Below are 18,165 nucleotides of genomic sequence, written 5' to 3'. Positions count from 1 at the left end.
GAAGAGGTTGAAGTAGTTGATTGCTAAAAGTCTCTTCCAGCTCTAAGAAAAAAAAAATCAATAAATTCAAGATGCTAATGGAGCCCTGTAGAAATGGAATCAATCGAAACTCAGTCACAAGAGCTGCCTGGGAGGAACAGTCTAACACAACGCTAAACAACAGTAACTCTCGGGGAAACGGCAGCCGCCACCAACAGGATTTCAAAGCAGCTTGGAAATGCTGAACAAATTCCCATCTGCGGCCCCATCTGTAATCTAAGTTCTTTCTTTCTGGAAAGAAAAGTTTCCTTTTGTGCTATTTCCCACTCCATTGACCCTTCAACCTACTACACTCTGGATGCCTCTTCCCTACAGTTCTGCAAAGCCAACAAACGACTCTTCTGAAGGTGACCTTTCCCACATCCAACAGCTTTTCCGTAGCCCGCGCAGTCCTTCACTGCTCTGCAGAGTTTGACCAACACTCTGACCTCGCCATGTTTTCTGAAGCTCTGTCCTTTCACTGAATCCCTGATTCTCCTCCTATATCTTCCTCTGCTACCTCCTCAGTCTCTTTTTGAGTAGCTTTCACTGTAAGCAGCTGCTCACCAAGGTTGGTGTCAGCATCCTTCCTTGCTCTCTTTCCTCTGTCTTGGAAATCCTGAGTGGTGCTATTATTCAAAGCCTCGTGTTTATAAGATTGGCTCCTCCAGGCTGAGCTTTGTTCCTGAGCTCTGATACATATTTCTTTTCTTTTCTCATTTTTCTTGCCTCGGACAGGATCTTGCTCTGTTGTCCAGGCTGGAGTGTAGTGGTACAATCTCAACTCACTGCAACCTCCACCTCTCAGGCTCAAGGGATCCTCCGGAATGGCTAGGACTACAGGCGTGCACCACCATGCCTGGTTAATTTTGTTTGTTTTTTGTAGAGATGAAGTCTCACTATGTTGCCTAGGCTGGTCTTGAACTCCTGGACTCAAGTGATTATCCTATCTTGGTATCCCAAAGTGCTGGGATTACAGGTGTGAGCCACCGCTCCCAGCCTCTGATCCGTATTTCTGACTGCCTTCTGGAAATACTCCTGGGACTTCAATCACAACTCATCCTAAATGGTACTTGCCATGTTTCTGCCAGATCAGCTTTTTCCCCTGTCGTCCCCAGTTCTGCCAATGACACCAGGCTTCCTATCCCTCAAAAATAGGTAATTCTTTGGTGCAACTTTTAGCTGCTTCTCCTTCAATCCTCATGTCTGCAAGCTGCCCCTCGGTTGCAGAGTGATTGGAATTCTACTTCCATAGGGCTGGGCACAAGCGTGGCTTCCCTCTTCATTGCTACTGTACCTCTTGAGTCCTTCCTGCCTGGGTCATGCAGGGGCCTCCTCACTCGTCCCTTCCAGCTTCCTTCCTTCAATGTAGCCTGTGTACATTATCACGTCATCCTCCCGGAAGCCCAGCTCTAACCAGGACGTTCCTGCCCAGTCTCTCCACAATGCTCCCTTGCCCAGTGAGTCACATGTGAACTCCACCCTGGTATCCCAGGCCCTCAGAAACCCACCCCCAACAACCCTTCCTGGACTCATGCCTTGTCCTCTGTATCGCACTCCTTACGGCTCTCTGGAGATGCTTAAATGTTTCCCAGCACTGTTCATTTGTTTATATCTCATTGTCTCTGACTCTCTCCGTCAATTCTCCACATAGTAACCAGAGGAATCTTTTTAAAAACATGATCTTATCATGTTAGTCCTTGGTTTAAAACTCTCCAATGGCTTTCTATTGCATGCAGTATAAAACCCAAACTTCTAAACATGGTCCACAAAGTCCTACATGGTATGCCATATATGATACACTCCTCTATTTCATCCTCCGCTACCCTCAATTTGTAGAATTCAGCCACACTGGCAGACTGGGTCAGCTATTGTGAGCAGAATCATTAATTCAGCCAAATCTGGACACTTGGTTGTGGTTACCATGAGTGTTGTGTTGAGAAAAATCCTGCAGCCACAATTCTGTGTGGGTTCTCTGTTTTTGAATGGGTCAAGCTCATTCTTCCTCTATCTCTTCCCACCTCAGGCCCCTTCAGGGATGGCTCTTTCATCCTCAGGGCTCTGCTTCAATGCATGCCCTCAGAGAGTTCCTTCCTGGTTGCTACATCCCCTTCTGCTGAGTCCACATGTGGCGGCAGAATTGTTCTCAACAAAGCACTCATGGTAACCACAACCAACTGGCCAGATTTGGCAGAATGAATGATTCTACTTACAATACCTGATCCAATCTGATCCTCTAGCTATTGTTAGATGGAAAAACTGAGGCCTAGAAGAGCAAAGATACTTACTCAAAATCCAAGCAGGAGTTAGCAGTAGAATCAATATTAGAGCTCAATTATTCCTGTTAGGCTATTATTTTTCCTTTCCACTGAGCTCTTCCCTGTTTCTAATTCATCAAGGTGGGTGGTCCCAAAGTATAGGAAGATAGCTTCTAGACCCACAGGGTATAGGAAGAAAGGCCAGAAAGACCAGTGCACAGGGGCTCAGCAGGGCCTCAGCAAGGGTGTTGCAGGTTGTCTGTCACTGCAGAAGGAGTCATACACTGAAGGCTGGGGAGAGGCGTTGCCATGGTGATGGACCCGCCAAAGAAGGGCTTAGGGAGCAAGCTGCTAGACAAGCTGACTCTTAAATCAGCACATTATCAAATACTAAAAAAAAAAAAAAAAAAAAAAAACATAAAAAAGATTTCCATCCTCTGGCAGGGCTGGGAGGAAAATCCTAAAGTCACTCTCTCGAAATCTGTCTGGGTCCGAATCAAAGATACAACTGATTTTCCCAGCACACTATTTTTTGAACCAGGAAGAATTTTGTTCACCTTCTCATTTTGGGATTTCCCAGAGATCTCAGCAAGGTTATCTGCTGAAGGTCATGTAGCAAGCAAAGGTGGAGGAGGTAGAGGCTATAGAAAAAAAGGTGTGGGGTAACTTTCTCCTTCTTCTGTGATGACTTTTTGGAGGCACAGGTCACCCTGCCGCATCTTCACGGTTACTTATACCCACTCACCTCCAAGACTCTGCCACTGATGTATCGGTCACAAGTCTCACATTTAATGCCAAACTGGGCGTGGTAGTCAGACTCGCAGTATGGAACACCATCCCTGCAAGAAGAAGTTCACACAGGATGAGGAAGCTAGAGAGGGTCAGTGAGGGTGCGCATGGCAGTTAGATTCAGGACCTGCAGCTTGTGGTGACTGAGCCAAAGTTTGATGCTCCTCCTTTAATAAACAATTTCATCTGTATGAAAGAATCATCTGACTGTGCTCCCAGATCAGTGTATGACAGGAAGCCTCCTGGGACCACCTCCCGTGTGCTCCATTTTTACCCAATGCTTATCACTTGGCGGACAGTGATAAGATTGTTATCTCTTATTCTTATACTACCCCCTATGACTAATAGCCACTAACATTTCTTGCTGGTGTGTGCCGGGCTCTTTGATGGTGTTTGATGAACAACACTTTGAGTCAGAATTATTAGTATCCCCATTGTGTAGGTGAGAAAACCCAAGCATAGAACACTTTAGTAACTTGTCCCAGGCCACCCAGGATGACCTAGAGCTGGGATTCAAACCCAGGTGGTCTGGTTTCTCACCCAGGTTGTCATGAGGATTAAAGAAGACAGGTCCGGTGTACCCTAGGGCTCAGGACAGTGCCTAGCCATACTGAGTACTCAGCAAATGGCAGCTGGAGGTCGCCATGATTGCTGAGAGGGGGTCTTTGAGGAGGACATTTGGTTCTCAATTCTCTAGGACTGATGTAGAGATAATTGGGGGCATCAGAGAGCTTAGCTTAGATTCTGGGCCCTGCCTCGCTCTAATGACCAAGTCTGAACTCTGAGGAGAGAGAAACATTTCTCTCACTTTTGGGTGTAAGAGAACTTGGCTCAGACACTGAGAGACCTAAAGGAGAGGCACATCACTTTTCCATCTCGAAGCTGTTGCCCTGTTGAGGTTGCTGGGGGTCCACCCTGACAGAAGCAGCAGTGAGGACTCCTATCTGACCAAGGTCTGGAGGTGTGACTGTGCCCACAAGGCAAGGACTTGTTTGTGAGCCCTTGAGACAAACCTCCCCCAACCCTTTCAATTCCTCCCCCGCTCAATCAGGTTCTCACTCTGTGGGTGCGGGAGGATAGCTCTGCAGGGAGAAAAAGTCATTTGTTAGAAGGTGGATGTGACGAGCCAACAAGATTTGAGTATAAATGCCAACACAATCTCTTTTGGATCCATTGTTGGTGAGGCCTTGGGGAATTAGCAATACACAATTCTAAAAGAGGATGGTAAAATGAGTATTTACTGGGCACTTATTGGGTGCTAAGCACAGATCTCTGAGCCCTTACACAACCCTTTGGGTAAATTATCTTCTCTCTATTTTTATAAATGAGGAAACTGAGACTCTGAGCAGTGGAGTCCCTTGCCAAGGTCACACAGGCTGGGCTTCTACCCTCGGCATCTGATGCCTGAGCCAGTGCCTCTGAGTCCCCTGCCACTCTGCCAGCAGCCAGGTAAGGGGCCCAGAGCTAGGCTGTAGAGATACCAGGTGTGGTAGGCAATCTGGGCTGGGCCTCCTTGAGAGGAGCTCTGAACAATCCCTTAAGTCCCTAGAGAATTCTGATTTAGGATTCCAGACTCAAGCACTCCTGGCCAGCAACGTACTAAAGGCACTCCTTGCTTGGCAGGCATAGAGGGGAATGCCAAACTCCTGCTAGCATGGCATCGAGAGCTCTTGGTGATGTGACCTCAACTCACCTATGCAGCCCAGGATCCGGCTTCACCTGGGCACATATTTGAGCTCCTATACAGGATGGAGATGTCCAACACTCACCTACCACCCTGGCCTTGCTCAGGCTGGCCATTCTGCCTAGAAACTCTCCTTCTTTGCATTTTTGAGTCTTACCCCCACCTTCCATGGAGCTCTCAGAGATTCAAGATTCTACTTCATGCTAGTTAGTAGTCATCTCTTTTTTCTCTGAATATTCACAGCCCTTTACTTGTTATCTTGGACACAGGCAGGTGTTGTTTGGCCAGCATCCATTTCCCCTTCTGCTGGTAATAGTACCTCACCTGGATTTCGCTTTGGAAGCCACCCCTTCCCAGTTGAGGTCCCTGTGGGTCACCAGGGGCTGCTCTCTGGCTCTAGGGTTCAGACCCTCTGGGTCAGTGATTGGTCAGGAATGGGTATGTGACCTAACAGTGGCCAAATCAGAGGCAGCCCTGGGACATTTGCTGGAGTTCCTGGGAAGGAGGCCTCTTCCTCTGCTAGGCTTGGTATGAAAGCCTGGAGTGTTGGCAATCTTCTTTGCTAGCACTTGGGGAGGGCCAGGTTGAGAACTAATCCACCATGCAGACAGCAGAGAAAGACAGGGACAGAGAGAGAGACAGAGAAAGAGAGAGAGAGAGAGAGAGACAAAAAGATAGAGAAAGACAGAGACTTCTGAAGTACTAATGACATCCTTAAGCCCCTGGATTCCTCCATGCCTGAGGCCAGTGTGCCTCTGGCCTTCCCATTTCTGTGAGTTAATAAACTCCTATTTTTCCTTTTAATTGAGTTGGAGTTGGGTTTTCTGTCGCTTAGGATCAAAAAGGTCTTAAAGAATAAAGCTTGTCTGGGCTCCTGATCACACATTCCCTGGTGTCATAATTCTTCATGAATGCAGCATATGTTTCCCGTATTAGAATACAGCGTCTTGACAGGAGAAGCATGTGCGTTGCAGCTCTGTGTGCTTGCCACTGCCTGGCATCAGGCCAGAGGGTGGCATCTAGAAGCGTCTGGGGTCATGTGGTATCAAAGCTGTGACAAAGGGTCTGTGCTGATAATTGCTTTTAGGTACTTGAGTATATAAATGTGGTCCCTGGGGCCTAGCAACAAGGGGACGCTTGTCTAATACTGCAGTGTGTGGGTCACTGGAGGTTGGCCTCTCTGGATACCTGTGCACCCATCACCTCCTCTCATTTCCATTAAATTCATTCAGCAACTATATTACTGACTGTGGGTCAGGCGTGGCTCTCAGGGCAGGGGATATAGCAGTGATTAAAACAAAGCCCCTGTCCTGGTGGGGACAGAGATTAAACACTATTATTGGAGCAAGTTATTTACTCTCTCAAGTCTAAGTATTCAGGGGGGATCAATTCCTCAAAGGGGCAGTTATGAGGATTTAAAGTGATACAAAGTAGTGAGTTCCTTCTCCATAATTAAAGCACAATAAATGGTAGGTAGTATTACTAGCATTATTACAAAGTTACCAGGGATAAATATGTAATTATCAATGGTGGCAGCCTGTGTGAAGGAAACAAACAAGGTACTCTGAGGGCCCAAAATGGGGCAGTAAATGAGAGACGGCCGGAGGAGAAGGCATGGGGACCGAGACCAGAAGGGAGAGAAGGGCCAGCAGGTGTGTGAGGAACAGGGAGGGTGTCTCGGGCAGAGGGAACCCCCTTGGGAGGGTCCAACAGGGGAAAGAGGCTGCTGGGAAAGATGCCGTTTGGCCAGAGTGCAGTAGCAGATGGAAAGGAAGGGAGATGATGCTGGAGGTGGGCACGGGCTCGATGGGGCAGGCCCCACAGAATGCAGATGCCCAGGCAGCTGGGGCAGGAGCGGGGGGACCCACTTGCTGATGTACTCCCCGGTGAGGATGACGCTGCAGGTCTGGCACTTGAAGCAGCTGACGTGCCACTGCTTGTCCAGAGCCAGGAGTGACTGGCCATGCTTGATCTCCTCCTTGCACCCGGCACAGTCTGCAGAGACAAGAGGACACTGCTGAGCAAAGCACCCTGGGCCCTTTGACCCCTGCTATCTCAGGCTCACGTTGAGGAAACCCCTCCCTGAACGCCAGTGTTCCCATAGTTGCTCCCACCCTGACACTGGCAGCTGCCCAGAGGCTCTCCCAGGGGAGAGGAAAGGCCACTGGAGCCCTGGCCTCTTGACAAGGGGTCTTGGTGTAGGGGAGAAAGAAAGACGTCCCTGCTTGTCATCAAGACCACATTGTTCACTGAAGGTGGACCCTGCGCTGCTTCCAGCCCTCCTCAAATTGCTAACTAAGCTCTGCTGCTGTCCATGACCTTGCCATCTGCAGTGTCAGCATCACCTGGAAGCTGACAGTGTGCAGCATCGCAGGCCCCACCCAGACCTCTTGAATTTTAACAAGACCTCCATGCAGAGTGAAGTTTAAGAAGCACTGCTCCTAGGGTTGGGCTAAGTATACATTTTTTCAAACTCTTAGGCTATATACTCAATGGCAAGGGCAGTGTTTATATTTTGTGGTTAAATCTATTCCTTTGCCTAGCACAGTGCTCAGCCCATAACAGGAACTCAAAGCATATTTACTGAATGTGTATGAATGAATGGGCCTGATGGTACCCAGGCAACAAAGAGAATTTCCACGCCCACCCCTTCCCCATTGTGCTTCACACATTAAACATGTGCCTTCCCAGGTGGCAAGGATTATAGGGTCTGATAAGACTGTCCCAAACCAGAAAGGTGCTCTCACTCCCTGTCATGGTCACCCTGGAATGTGAGTTGGGGCCAACAGAATGTGGGCCAAGCCTAGCATCAGCTTGTTGCTCAATGAATGCCTGGAGAGGGTCCGGAAATGGAGCCAACATCCAAGGCACTTGGCAACTGCTGGGAATTCAGGCCTAGCCAACTGGATGACCCACTTTGGAGGAGGAAAGGGTCATGGGGCAAAGTTAACCAGAGGAAAAACTTCTCTGTTGGCTCCATAAGACAAATGCACACTTGGGAGTAGTGAGGAGAGCAGAAACTGCATGTAAAGTTAGGGGATGCTGGCTGGACAGCCCCCACATCCAGCTGGGAGACTGTCCTAGAAGAAAAGATGATGTGTCTGCAAATCTAGGAAGGGTGGTGGGTCTGGCCAGCTGTGCGGAGGGTCTGGGGCCCTGATGAAGTGTTTGTATGAGTCAGTTCCCACAGTACTCCGCCTCTTGGCTGTTGCATGCCTTTCTAACATCCCTTAGTACAAGTTGGGGGCAGAAAGGTCTCTACTTGCAAAATGCTTCAAGCCCCAGGCCTTCAGATGGGGGTTGGGAGAAGAAAGAGTTTTGGGATTTATCTCTCTTCCTTTCTATTCTCCTAGGGTAAGTCTATAAGTCTATTTGCACCCCCTGCCCAATAATTAGACTCCAGAATGCAATAGCTTAGAGAGGTCAGGTACCCCCTTCTCTTTTATAGATAGACAGGGATCTGAAATGACTTGTCCATGCTCAGTATAGATGAACCCAAGGACTGCAGACACCTGGTCAAGCTTTCTAGGCCACTAATACTGAACTTGTATCTCTGTGGGCCTCCCCAACAGGGCCTCAACATCACACGGGGGTTCGGAGCTCACAGAGTATTTGGTCAAATATCCCACTCAATGCAGTAACCTATAGCATTCTTGACAAGTGGGCACTCCTCCTCTGCTTAATCACCTCCAGTAGTGGGCAGTTTAACCCCTCCTGAGGAAGGGGTGGTGAGGAAGTCCACTCTGCCCTTGGACAGGTATGATTGTCATGACTGTCTTCTTTATGTGGAGCCGAGACTTGACTCCTGTGACTGCTCCCATTCTTATGCATCAAGAATAATCTACCTCTTTTCCCATATGACAGTTCTTTCAAAGAATTAAAGACAACTATAGTTTCTCTCTTCTTTATTCCTTACACTTTTTCTTGCTTGACAAGGTCATCCACTGATCAAATTCACTTGTGGATTCCACGGAGAAAGACGTGTTATTGGTAAACAACACAATTCTCCATTTCTTCAAAAAAAAACTTATTGCATAGCTGGATCCTTTCATGGCTACATTCTAGTAATGAAAATGAATCCTATCTCTTCAACTTTCAGTGGTACATCTGAGACGAATTTAGCCCCTTGAGTTAAGCTGTAGGAGATAGTACAGCACAGTGGTTAGAGGCTGGGTTGAGAGTTGGAGTGAGTGGTGGGAAGTTGGCCTAGGAGAGAATCCCAGCTCCTTCCCTTATGAATTGTGTGGTCTCTAAGCCCAGACTTACTCATCTGAATATCTTCCTTAAAACACTGGTGTGAAGGTTAATTAAAATCAGGCCCGTTAGGCCTTAGCACAATGCTTGGCCCATATGTATCCAATAAGTGGTTGTTGTCATTATTATTTCATATCCTCCTGTTTTTAACCCACATTCTGTGCATTACCCAATCTCTGTTCTGAAGTCAGGAGTGATAGTCTTTTTGTAGGGAAGCCTGCTGATTCTCTGTGAGAATTCTGGGACGTCTTCTCCATGTGGCTTTTCTTTTTATGTTATACTGCTGCTCCCCCATTATATCAGCTTCTTATTTATTAGGACCTTTTCTCCCTCTTCTTCCTCCTTTTACTCTTGACCACCAGTGGAGCCTCAGGCATGCCACCAGGGAGCCCGTGGGTCTGGTGTAATAAATAGAACCAGGAAAACCACACCCTGTTCCAAGTTGGTGTCTGCAGAGCCAGCTGTCCACTCCTCCATATGTTCCTCTCAATTCCAAAATTACAGTCTTCAGCTGGCAGAATGTATGATGCTACCACCTGTCCCTCACAGATCCCTCAGTTATAAACTGAGGCCTCCTAAAGACATTAGACAGTCATTTTTATCTTTTTTAGACTGTGTCATTCATTCTATTTAAATCAGCAAAAATGAGTGGGTTTTGTGAGTCATAGCAAGCTCCGTACCTTGTTTTAGGCAACTAATCCAGGAAGACTAGACACTTCCCAAGTTGCAAGTCATGTCTCTGGTACAGGGTGTTAAGGGAATAGGATCTAAGGCCAGACTGGCTGCTCTCACATTCTAGTTCCATTATTCGTTATCTGGGTGACTTTGGGCAAGTCATTTATGCTTACTGAGTCTCAGTTTTCTCATCTATAAAATAATCACTCTTATCTCCCTCATAGGGTTGTTGTAATGATTAAATGAAATCTTCTGTAAAAAACACTTAGTGAGGTGCTTGACAATAGTAATAATCTATGTTAGTGGTGGTGATGGTGGTGGTGGTGGTATTGTTGGTGCTGACAGTGTTGGTGGTGATGATGATGACAGTGGTGATGGTGGTAATAATATTGGTGGTGATGGTGTTGATGCTGCTGGTGATGGTGATAGTGGTAATAGTGGTGATTATGCTAGTGTTGGTGATGGTGGTGGTGATTGTGTTGGTGGTGACAATGGTATTGATGGTGATGGTGGTCTTGGTCATAATGGTGATGAGGGTGGTGATGGTAGTGATGATGGTAGTGATCGTGTTGGTGGAGACACAGTGTTGGTGGTGATCGTGGTGGTGGTGTCAATGGTGTTGGTCATGATGATGGTGGTGATGGTGATGATGGTGGTGGTGGTGGTGGTACTGCTGCTACTGCATCTGATTGTTCTCAATGAGGTTTTTGCAGTATCTGGCAACAGTAACAGTTAATCAGTGTTAGCAATGATGGTGGTTATTGCGGTAGTAATGATGGAGGTGGTGGTGGTGGTGGGGATGATGGTAGTGATCCCGTTGTTGGTGACAGTGTTGTTGGTGGTGATGATGGTGGTGGTATTGATGGTATTGTTCATGATGATGGTAGTGATGGTGAAGATAGTGGTGGTGATGATTGTGGTGATGACGGTAGTAGTGATGATAATGATAATAGTGGTGGTGTTAGTGATGATGATGGTGAGGGTAGTGGTGTGACAGTGATGGCAATGGCAGTGATGGTGGTGATGTTAGTGATGATGATGGTTATGGTGGTGGTGTGATGGCAATGGTGGTGATGTTAGTGATGATGGTGATGGTGGTGATGTGATGGTGATGGCGGTGGTGGTGCTGTTGCTGAGACTGCTGCTGATTCTTCTCACTGAGGTCTGTGCAGTGCCTGGAAATAGTAACAGTCAATCAGTGTTTGCAATGATGATGGTTATTGTGGTGGTGGTGATGGTGATGGTGGAGTTTCTGCTGCTACTGTTGCTGATTCTTCTCAGTAAGGCTCGTGAGGAAACATTTCTTCTACCTGTGGTAACAGAATTATTTGCTCTTGATAGTTCTTGAGTATTTTTCTTGGTCTCTTTGGAGTAGACACTGCTCCTGATTTTCCAAAATATTTTTATTTACTCTCCAGAGATGAAACGTCACACTTGTAGCTTAAAAAAACCCAATTATTTTGTTCTTCTTTTCCTTTTCCATGATATGTTCTTTTTCTTAGCAATCTCTTAAACCTGGCTTTGGTTTCCTGTATCCCATGGGAGCTCAGAAGGCCTTCCAGCACCCCATCTAGTCAGGAGCTACTTTGCATTTGCAGCATGAATAGTGACCACCTTTGGAGAAAATACCTCTGTAAAACATATCACTGTAGATCCACGGATTGATGTCTTTACTTTGTGAGTAACAAGATAAGCTATAATACTAAGTATGCCCCCACTGGAAACTGCCTGGGTGCTCATTTTCTCCTCTTGACTCACTTTTTCCTCACCTTCTTCCACCTCCTAAACATCCAAATTATGGTGGACACATTTGGGAGCCTTTCTTTGAAAACGCACTCACATGTGAGACTCCCACATTCAGCTGAAGAACTATCCCACCTAACACAGTTGGTGATAGGTGCAGCACAAATGCATACAGTAACACACAACCCAAACTAGGGGAAGTAACAACCGACCCAGGAGTCTTAATCGCAATCTCTTTTGGTGTGCTTTCTATATTAAACCTCCACACCAATATCATCCCTCACTCCGTATTTATAGAGCATTTTATACACTGCAATGCATCCTAGTTTGATTCCCGAACTAATACATTTGCTTTCCCCAACACTCCCATGAGGAAGATAGGAAATTCTATCCCTCTTTCATAACTGGGTAAACTGAGTCTCAGGGAGGCTTCGTGACTGCTTTGCAGCATGCAGAAGTTTGGCAGCCTCCCAACTCAGGCTCACTTCTCCCTCTCCTGCCTCACACATGGCCCCATCAGTCTCTGGGGTCCTCAGCACTGGCCACAGGGTCGTGGTCCCACATCCCAGCCTCCTTGTTTTTCTGTCACTCTGGATGATGCTTTCAAGGAGCTGTGAAGGATAACACTGTATGCATTCAGCCACCTTGACATGGAAACCTGATTGGAGCAGCGATCTATTCTTGAGCATCATCAAGGACGCCAAGGGAAGGGCTTTGCACATTCCAGGAACAGATCCGATTTGGCTGAAAGGAAGAGGAGGCAAGGGAGGGAGCCTTCTCACTATCTTTCTCCTCAGCTCACCACAGCTGGACAGACTCCAGAGAAGCCCCTGGGAGCTAAGCCCTGCTGACTCGGGGTGATCTCTGCTCACTCTCTCTGGCTGGATGCAGCCCAGCATGCTGACTCTGCTGGTACCATGGCCAACAGCACCCTGCACCCGCACAGTGATGCAGCACAGGAGGCTAATGGGTTTTCATTGATTCTCTTGTCCAGGCCAGTGAGAGTGTCATATAACATGAAAGAACACTGGAGCCTAGTGTGGCTTACCAAGACCCAGGGGGCCAGGTCTATGTGTGTGTGGGCACGTGCAGCAGCAGTCTGCCAAGGGCATCTGGGAACAACGATTGAGACATCTTATCGCTAGGCACACTTGAGTGGGATGGACATCCCACAAATTAGAATGACCATTCTGAGGCGAGCTCCTGGTCCTCAGTTTCCCTCCAAATCTGTGGTTGGTGATAAAACATAACATTCATCATAGCATGACAGATGCTTCCTTTATCCCTAGATGGTGGTTCTGAATCTCAGGAACAGCAAATGAATCACCCAGGAAGCTCACTAGGAATGTTGATTCCTAGGTTCCATCCCTAGAGGTGCAGGGTGAGCCCAGACATTTGCATTTTTACAAGTCCCACAGTGAAGCTGATGCAGTGGTCTATGGGACCCTCTAAGAGGCACTAACACGGTTCTTGTGGTTTGCTCCCAGGGCACCCCATACTACCTCTTCTGTAAGCCATGTCCGCCAATTCTTATTAGTGGAGTCAGTAAAAATTCAGAGCCACTGGTGAAAAAACATTTGATCAGCCCTATTGAGGTATCTGTGGGACATAAGATCAGGAACTCAGCTTGTCCCAGAGGAGACATACCATGTGGCAAATATGTGGCACTGGCTACCACTGTTTATGGCCAGGCAGCCCCTCTTCTCTGCATTGTTCTTGTGAAACTTGTGAGTCTGGGCCACATGTCAACAGGGTCATGATGCAGGAGGCCTCCAGGTCGCGAACCTCTCCTACTTCCCTCCAGGCCTGTGGGAGCAGTTGGCAGTGCTGGGAAAGGGGAGCCCAGGGAGATCACACCCATGGACAGGGAGATACCCATGGGGAGGACTCACGGCTTGGTCCACGAATCTTGATGGGCTTACTGCTGGCCATGGACTGGGAGCACGTTTGGCACACACATTCTTTACCGCTGAAGGTCACCTTGTCTCCAATGGGGAAAGGCTTCCTGCAAGTGGGATGAGGGAGAAATTCAACACACCATCTTCTGAGGGATTCTGTAGCTGACCACACATGTGCTCAAAGCACTTTGGTAACACATACAGCTTGACTTCTAGAGCACCACGCAAATTCAAATGCTGTTCACAGTGACAGGCCAACTAAACTGTTCAATTAGGGGCCTGGTGGCGAGAACTGGAGCCCAGTTGGGGTGTTTGTGTATTTTGGGCAGATCATGATGCTTATCTGAGCTTACATGTGTGGGTTGTAAGAAGCAGAGGTTACTAACTCCTCATATACTTGTTCTCTCTCCTGGAAGGACTTTTTCCATCCCAATTTGATCTATTCCCATATGTCAAGGATTCATTCAACTCCCAAACTTACCAAAATTTCTTCCTTTTACTACTCAGGCATTTTTCAAAATCCCCCTTTCCAATAGGAAGTTTGTAAGTCTGTAAATAATCTCTTCCTCTCCTCCTCCGGATTTATTCAGTTTCCACAGCTGAGGAGTCTCAAATTGGTACAGGCTCTGCCTCCCCAACTAAATTATGAACCGTGTACAGAATCCCGGGCACCACCACGCCCACTGTTGAGCTGCTCTCGCCCATGCAGTGGGATGCCTGTTATGAGGACTCTGGGCACAGCACCTAACATTGGCTCCCAGGGGCTCCATTGCCCTTGTATCAGCACTGTGGCACAACGGAGGGAGCACTGGGTCAAGAGTCGGGGGAGCTGTGTTCTTATCGTGGCTCAGCCACTACCTTGTGGTAGAAAGACATCGCGTGATCTTGGGGAGTCACCTCATCTCTCTGGGGCTTGACAGAAACCTCATCTGGTACCATAGGAACCCTCTATGCTAACCTCTCATGGGTCTGGGATTCCAGGGCTCAGGGCTCAGGTTTTAAGAGCCGAGTAGATGAATGAATTCCATGAGAGGATTACGTTTTCTTACACACTGTGTCATTAGTCTCAATCAGAAACTCTAGTTATTCTAACTGGTAAGTGACTGATGGTTATTTTGTGGGGAGAATAATTAATCTATACATTCCTTTCCCAATTAAAAAAATACATATATACTCCAATCATGCTTTACTTATGATGTAATCAGAGCTATCCATTAACATTTAATGTATTTGTGGGCAGGGCTGAGCTTTCTTCATTTTTTCATCTCCTTAATGTGTTGCTTGGCATTCAGTGAAGTCTTAATGTACACTTGCTGAATTAACAAGTGATGGAGATGCAGAGGGTGAAGCAGGAGGCAGTGATGAGCTCTCCATCCCAAGAGATGTCCCGAGAGCAGGTAGATGACTATCATCATGATAATGAAAGGAATAATAAAAACAGACACTCTCACATACTGGTCACTGAGCTAATGTCTTTGCATCATTATCTCATTAATCTTCAAGAAAACCCCGTGAGGTTGGATTGGCTTTGACCTCCATTTTACTGGTGGAGAAACTGAGGCTTACAGAGGTGGGGGTCACTTGCCAGGGTCACTCCAACAGCATGAAGTAGTGCCAGGATGATGGAGGAAGGCTATGAACGGATCTCCCTGTCCCACCTGTGGATGAGGGTGTGGGAGGCTGGGTGTGATCCACAGTTTCCAAACTGAGTTCTGAGAGACTCAGTGGTTTCTTTGGGGGCCTTTTGAGAGGAATTGGGAGGCTGAGTTTGGAGGTACAGATCCTCACTCTGCCTATCACAGGACAAACCAGTGTTTTAGATCAGATTGTATTTTATAAGAAAGATTCACATGCAACAGTGTTTGAAAACCACTGGCCCATCAGATCCCTCCACACCTGAGGTTCCAGAAATCTAAGTGCCCAGCATAAACCTTGTACACCCCAGAATTTCCTGGAAAAAGCCAGGTCTTCCCCTGCCCCGGGGGCTTATGCAGAGGGTCCCAGTCCCTGCTGGTCACCCGCTCACCTGCACAAGCTGCACACGAAGCACTTGGGGTGGTAGGTGCGGCCCAGGGCGGAGATGACTTCGCCTGTGATGAAGTCCCGGCAGCTGTCACAGCGGGTGCCATAGAGTTGCTGGTAGTCCTGGGTGCAGATGTACTCCTGGTTCTTGAAGAAGAAGCCTGACTGGGCCAGGCCACAGCCACATACTTGGGGAAACAAGGAGGAAAACAAGGAGGAAAACAACGGCAGGTTGAGTGCAGGGAGGGTCTGCAAGCAGAAGGTCCTCATCGGGGGAAATGCTGGTGTCTGACTGTGTCATGAGTGGCCACAGAATGGTAACATGTCAGACTTCACAGGCCTTTGGGGCCAGAATTCCTTAAAGAATGGCCAGTAGGCCACTAGCATCAGTATCACCCTGAGAGCTTCTTACAATCCAGATGCCTGGGCCTGAATCAGACTTTCTGGAACTGAGGCCGGGACATCTGCATTTGAACAGCACTCCCCAACCCCACTAGGTTGACTCTGATGCACACTAAGAAGCACTGATGTGTACATTCCTCCCAATACACAAATGAAAAGTTTAAGCTGTGCAGCTCACGCACGGCTGCACAGCTGGTGGAAATATGAATGTAATAAAAGAACCACTCAGTTAAACATTTCCTGGGTACTTCCTATGTGCATGATTCTGTGCCAGGTGAAAAGCAGTGTGGGGACCATATGCTCCAAATCCCAACCTGGAGATACCTTCGGATGGCAATGGGATGGATGATTTGAAGTCTAGAATCTGTGCTCACCATAGCCATAAGGAGTGAGGGGTATCTATTCCCAGGCAGGAATAATAAAACACAATCCCTGAATTTCAAAGAGCTAAAAATGCTGCAGAGAGAAGATAATATAGAAAAAAATGTCCCATATCGTTGGTGACGGGCCACAGAGCCAGTGCAAGCAGTAAGGACTGTGAATGAGGTAGAAGAAAGAAGCCTTGTCGGTTGCAAGGGATCATGGGAGGCTTTTCAGAGGAGGTAGCATCTGAGTTGAACACTAAAGGAACAGAATGAGCCAAAGCACAGAGGCAGGAAGGTGCAAGTGATATTTGATTTGTGTGAAGGCTAGACGTAGGGGTGGTGTTTGTAGGAAGTGGTGAGAAGTAATGCAGGAAAAGATTGTTCAGACCAGTTGGAGGAAGGCCTGGATCCAGTTTAAGAAGATTAGGTTTTGTAGGATACTGAGGAGCCATGGATGTTTTTTTCCCTAGTTTAGAAAAATTTAGAAAAATATCTCAAACATATATAAAAATGGGAGAAGACTGTAATAATTCTCCATCACTCAGCTGCAAAAATGATTAATTGCACTGATGGCTTTTGAACAGAGATGCAACAGGATTTTACAAGGCGTTTCATAAAGTCTCTTGGAATATTCTTCTGGATAATAGGGATAAATAAATGTAGGACAAAATAGAAAAACAAGTAGATTTTTAGGTGTTTGAACAATTGAATTATGTGAGATCCACCCCGACTTAGAAATACGAGATTTTCCTGTAAGGAGTTAAGTTGTGACATGAACACATGATGGGCAGAGCAGAAAGATACAAAATTTCTTCCAAGGGAATAAATGGCTTGCAGGGCCACCAGAGCTGTAGTAACCCACTGAATGTACCGATCAGCTAAAGCAAGGATGTGCCAGCCAGGAAGGGGGCTGGTTAGCAATCAGTGGAAGGCAGCTGGGGGGCCCATTTAAATCCTGTCACCAGCTCCCCTGGTTCTGAGGCTGCTGTCTGATGGACTGACTTTCCACCTAGATTGCCTCTGAGAGGCCAGGTGCTGGCCAGGCCACCATGAAACAGTCCAATTCAAGGTCACATCTCTTGTCTACATTGATGAACAGGTATTCTGGCTTTCTACATCAGTTTCCTGAGGACTTGGTTAGTACAAGTCAGCTTTCTCAAGGGTGATCAATGATGGGAAAACCAATAAGATAGTTACCAAGCCTGTAAGTCTGAAGAGTCAGCCTGGAACTGAGTGAAAACACCCCAGCAAATACTACCTCACCTTTAACACAGAAAGTTGTTTCACAAAAGCAGCCAGGTTAAAAATAAGAGAGAGTGCCAGGTCAATGCCAGGAATATTTCATAAGTGTTTGTTCACCTCTGGGGACTGGAGGCTTAAAGGGTGAGGCTGAGTGAGGAGGAGGCAGCTTCAGAAGTCACTGCATGCGGGGAACAGCTCAGGACAGTGGGAGACACAATGGTCTGAGAGTCAGACCACCCAACCTCTGGTCTCATCACTGCCACTGAGTAGAACTGCCATGCTGTAAGTCTATGAGAAGAAAAGCTTCCTTTAGGGCTTACTCTACACCTAAACATTTTAAACTCAGTGTGGAGCATTGCTTGTGACCCCTGACTCCACCCCTATGAAGAGGCAGGAGTATGGTGGAGACGGTGGTGGTGGCAGAAATCTGGGAAGGGTTCATCTTCCATCAGGCATTATGAAAATTCATCACATGAAACAATGTCTGTCTCATGAGCAGGCAAAGCCAGAGCACAGGCTGTTCTGGGCCGTGCAGGTGGTGGAGCAATTGACTTCATGGCTGTGGAATCAATTAGGTCATGGCCTACAACCTCACTGGAAACAGCTCCTGTTTTTTCCCTTTTTTTTTTTTTTCTCCTTTGTCTCCCTTGCCAACTCCACCCCCAGAGCCACCTCTCCCAGTGGAGAAATCCAGGCGACCGTAGGAAAACTTGGAACAATCAGTCCTCCATTTCTCCCAAGGAACTGAAGGAGGAAGTTTTTGGTAGAAAGGATGTAAAGGTTGATAAGTCTCTCAGGGGTTCCTGGAAATACAG

At 47.3% G+C, this 18,165-nt stretch overlaps 1 protein-coding gene across 11 annotated transcripts in view; it reads right to left on the bottom strand.

The window, feature by feature from the left end:
• ABLIM3 (actin binding LIM protein family member 3) overlaps positions 1–18,165 on the bottom strand; it is a 118,598-nt gene that overhangs the window by 46,139 nt on the left and 54,294 nt on the right. For all 11 annotated transcript variants that reach the window (XM_003900336.5, XM_009209357.4, XM_009209358.4 and 8 more), the window contains 4 exons: positions 15,346–15,529; positions 13,314–13,426; positions 6,618–6,744; positions 3,022–3,115 (listed from right to left, as the gene is read on the bottom strand). In XM_003900336.5, the coding sequence (XP_003900385.1) occupies positions 3,022–3,115; positions 6,618–6,744; positions 13,314–13,426; positions 15,346–15,529 (518 nt within the window). The remainder of the gene's footprint in view (positions 1–3,021; positions 3,116–6,617; positions 6,745–13,313; positions 13,427–15,345; positions 15,530–18,165) is intronic.

Source organism: Papio anubis, chromosome 5 (genome assembly GCF_008728515.1).
Source record: "Papio anubis isolate 15944 chromosome 5, Panubis1.0, whole genome shotgun sequence".
Lineage (NCBI taxonomy): Eukaryota > Metazoa > Chordata > Mammalia > Primates > Cercopithecidae > Papio > Papio anubis.
The sequence above is the reverse complement of the archived record's forward strand: the minus strand, read 5'-3'. Positions and strand labels throughout refer to the sequence as shown.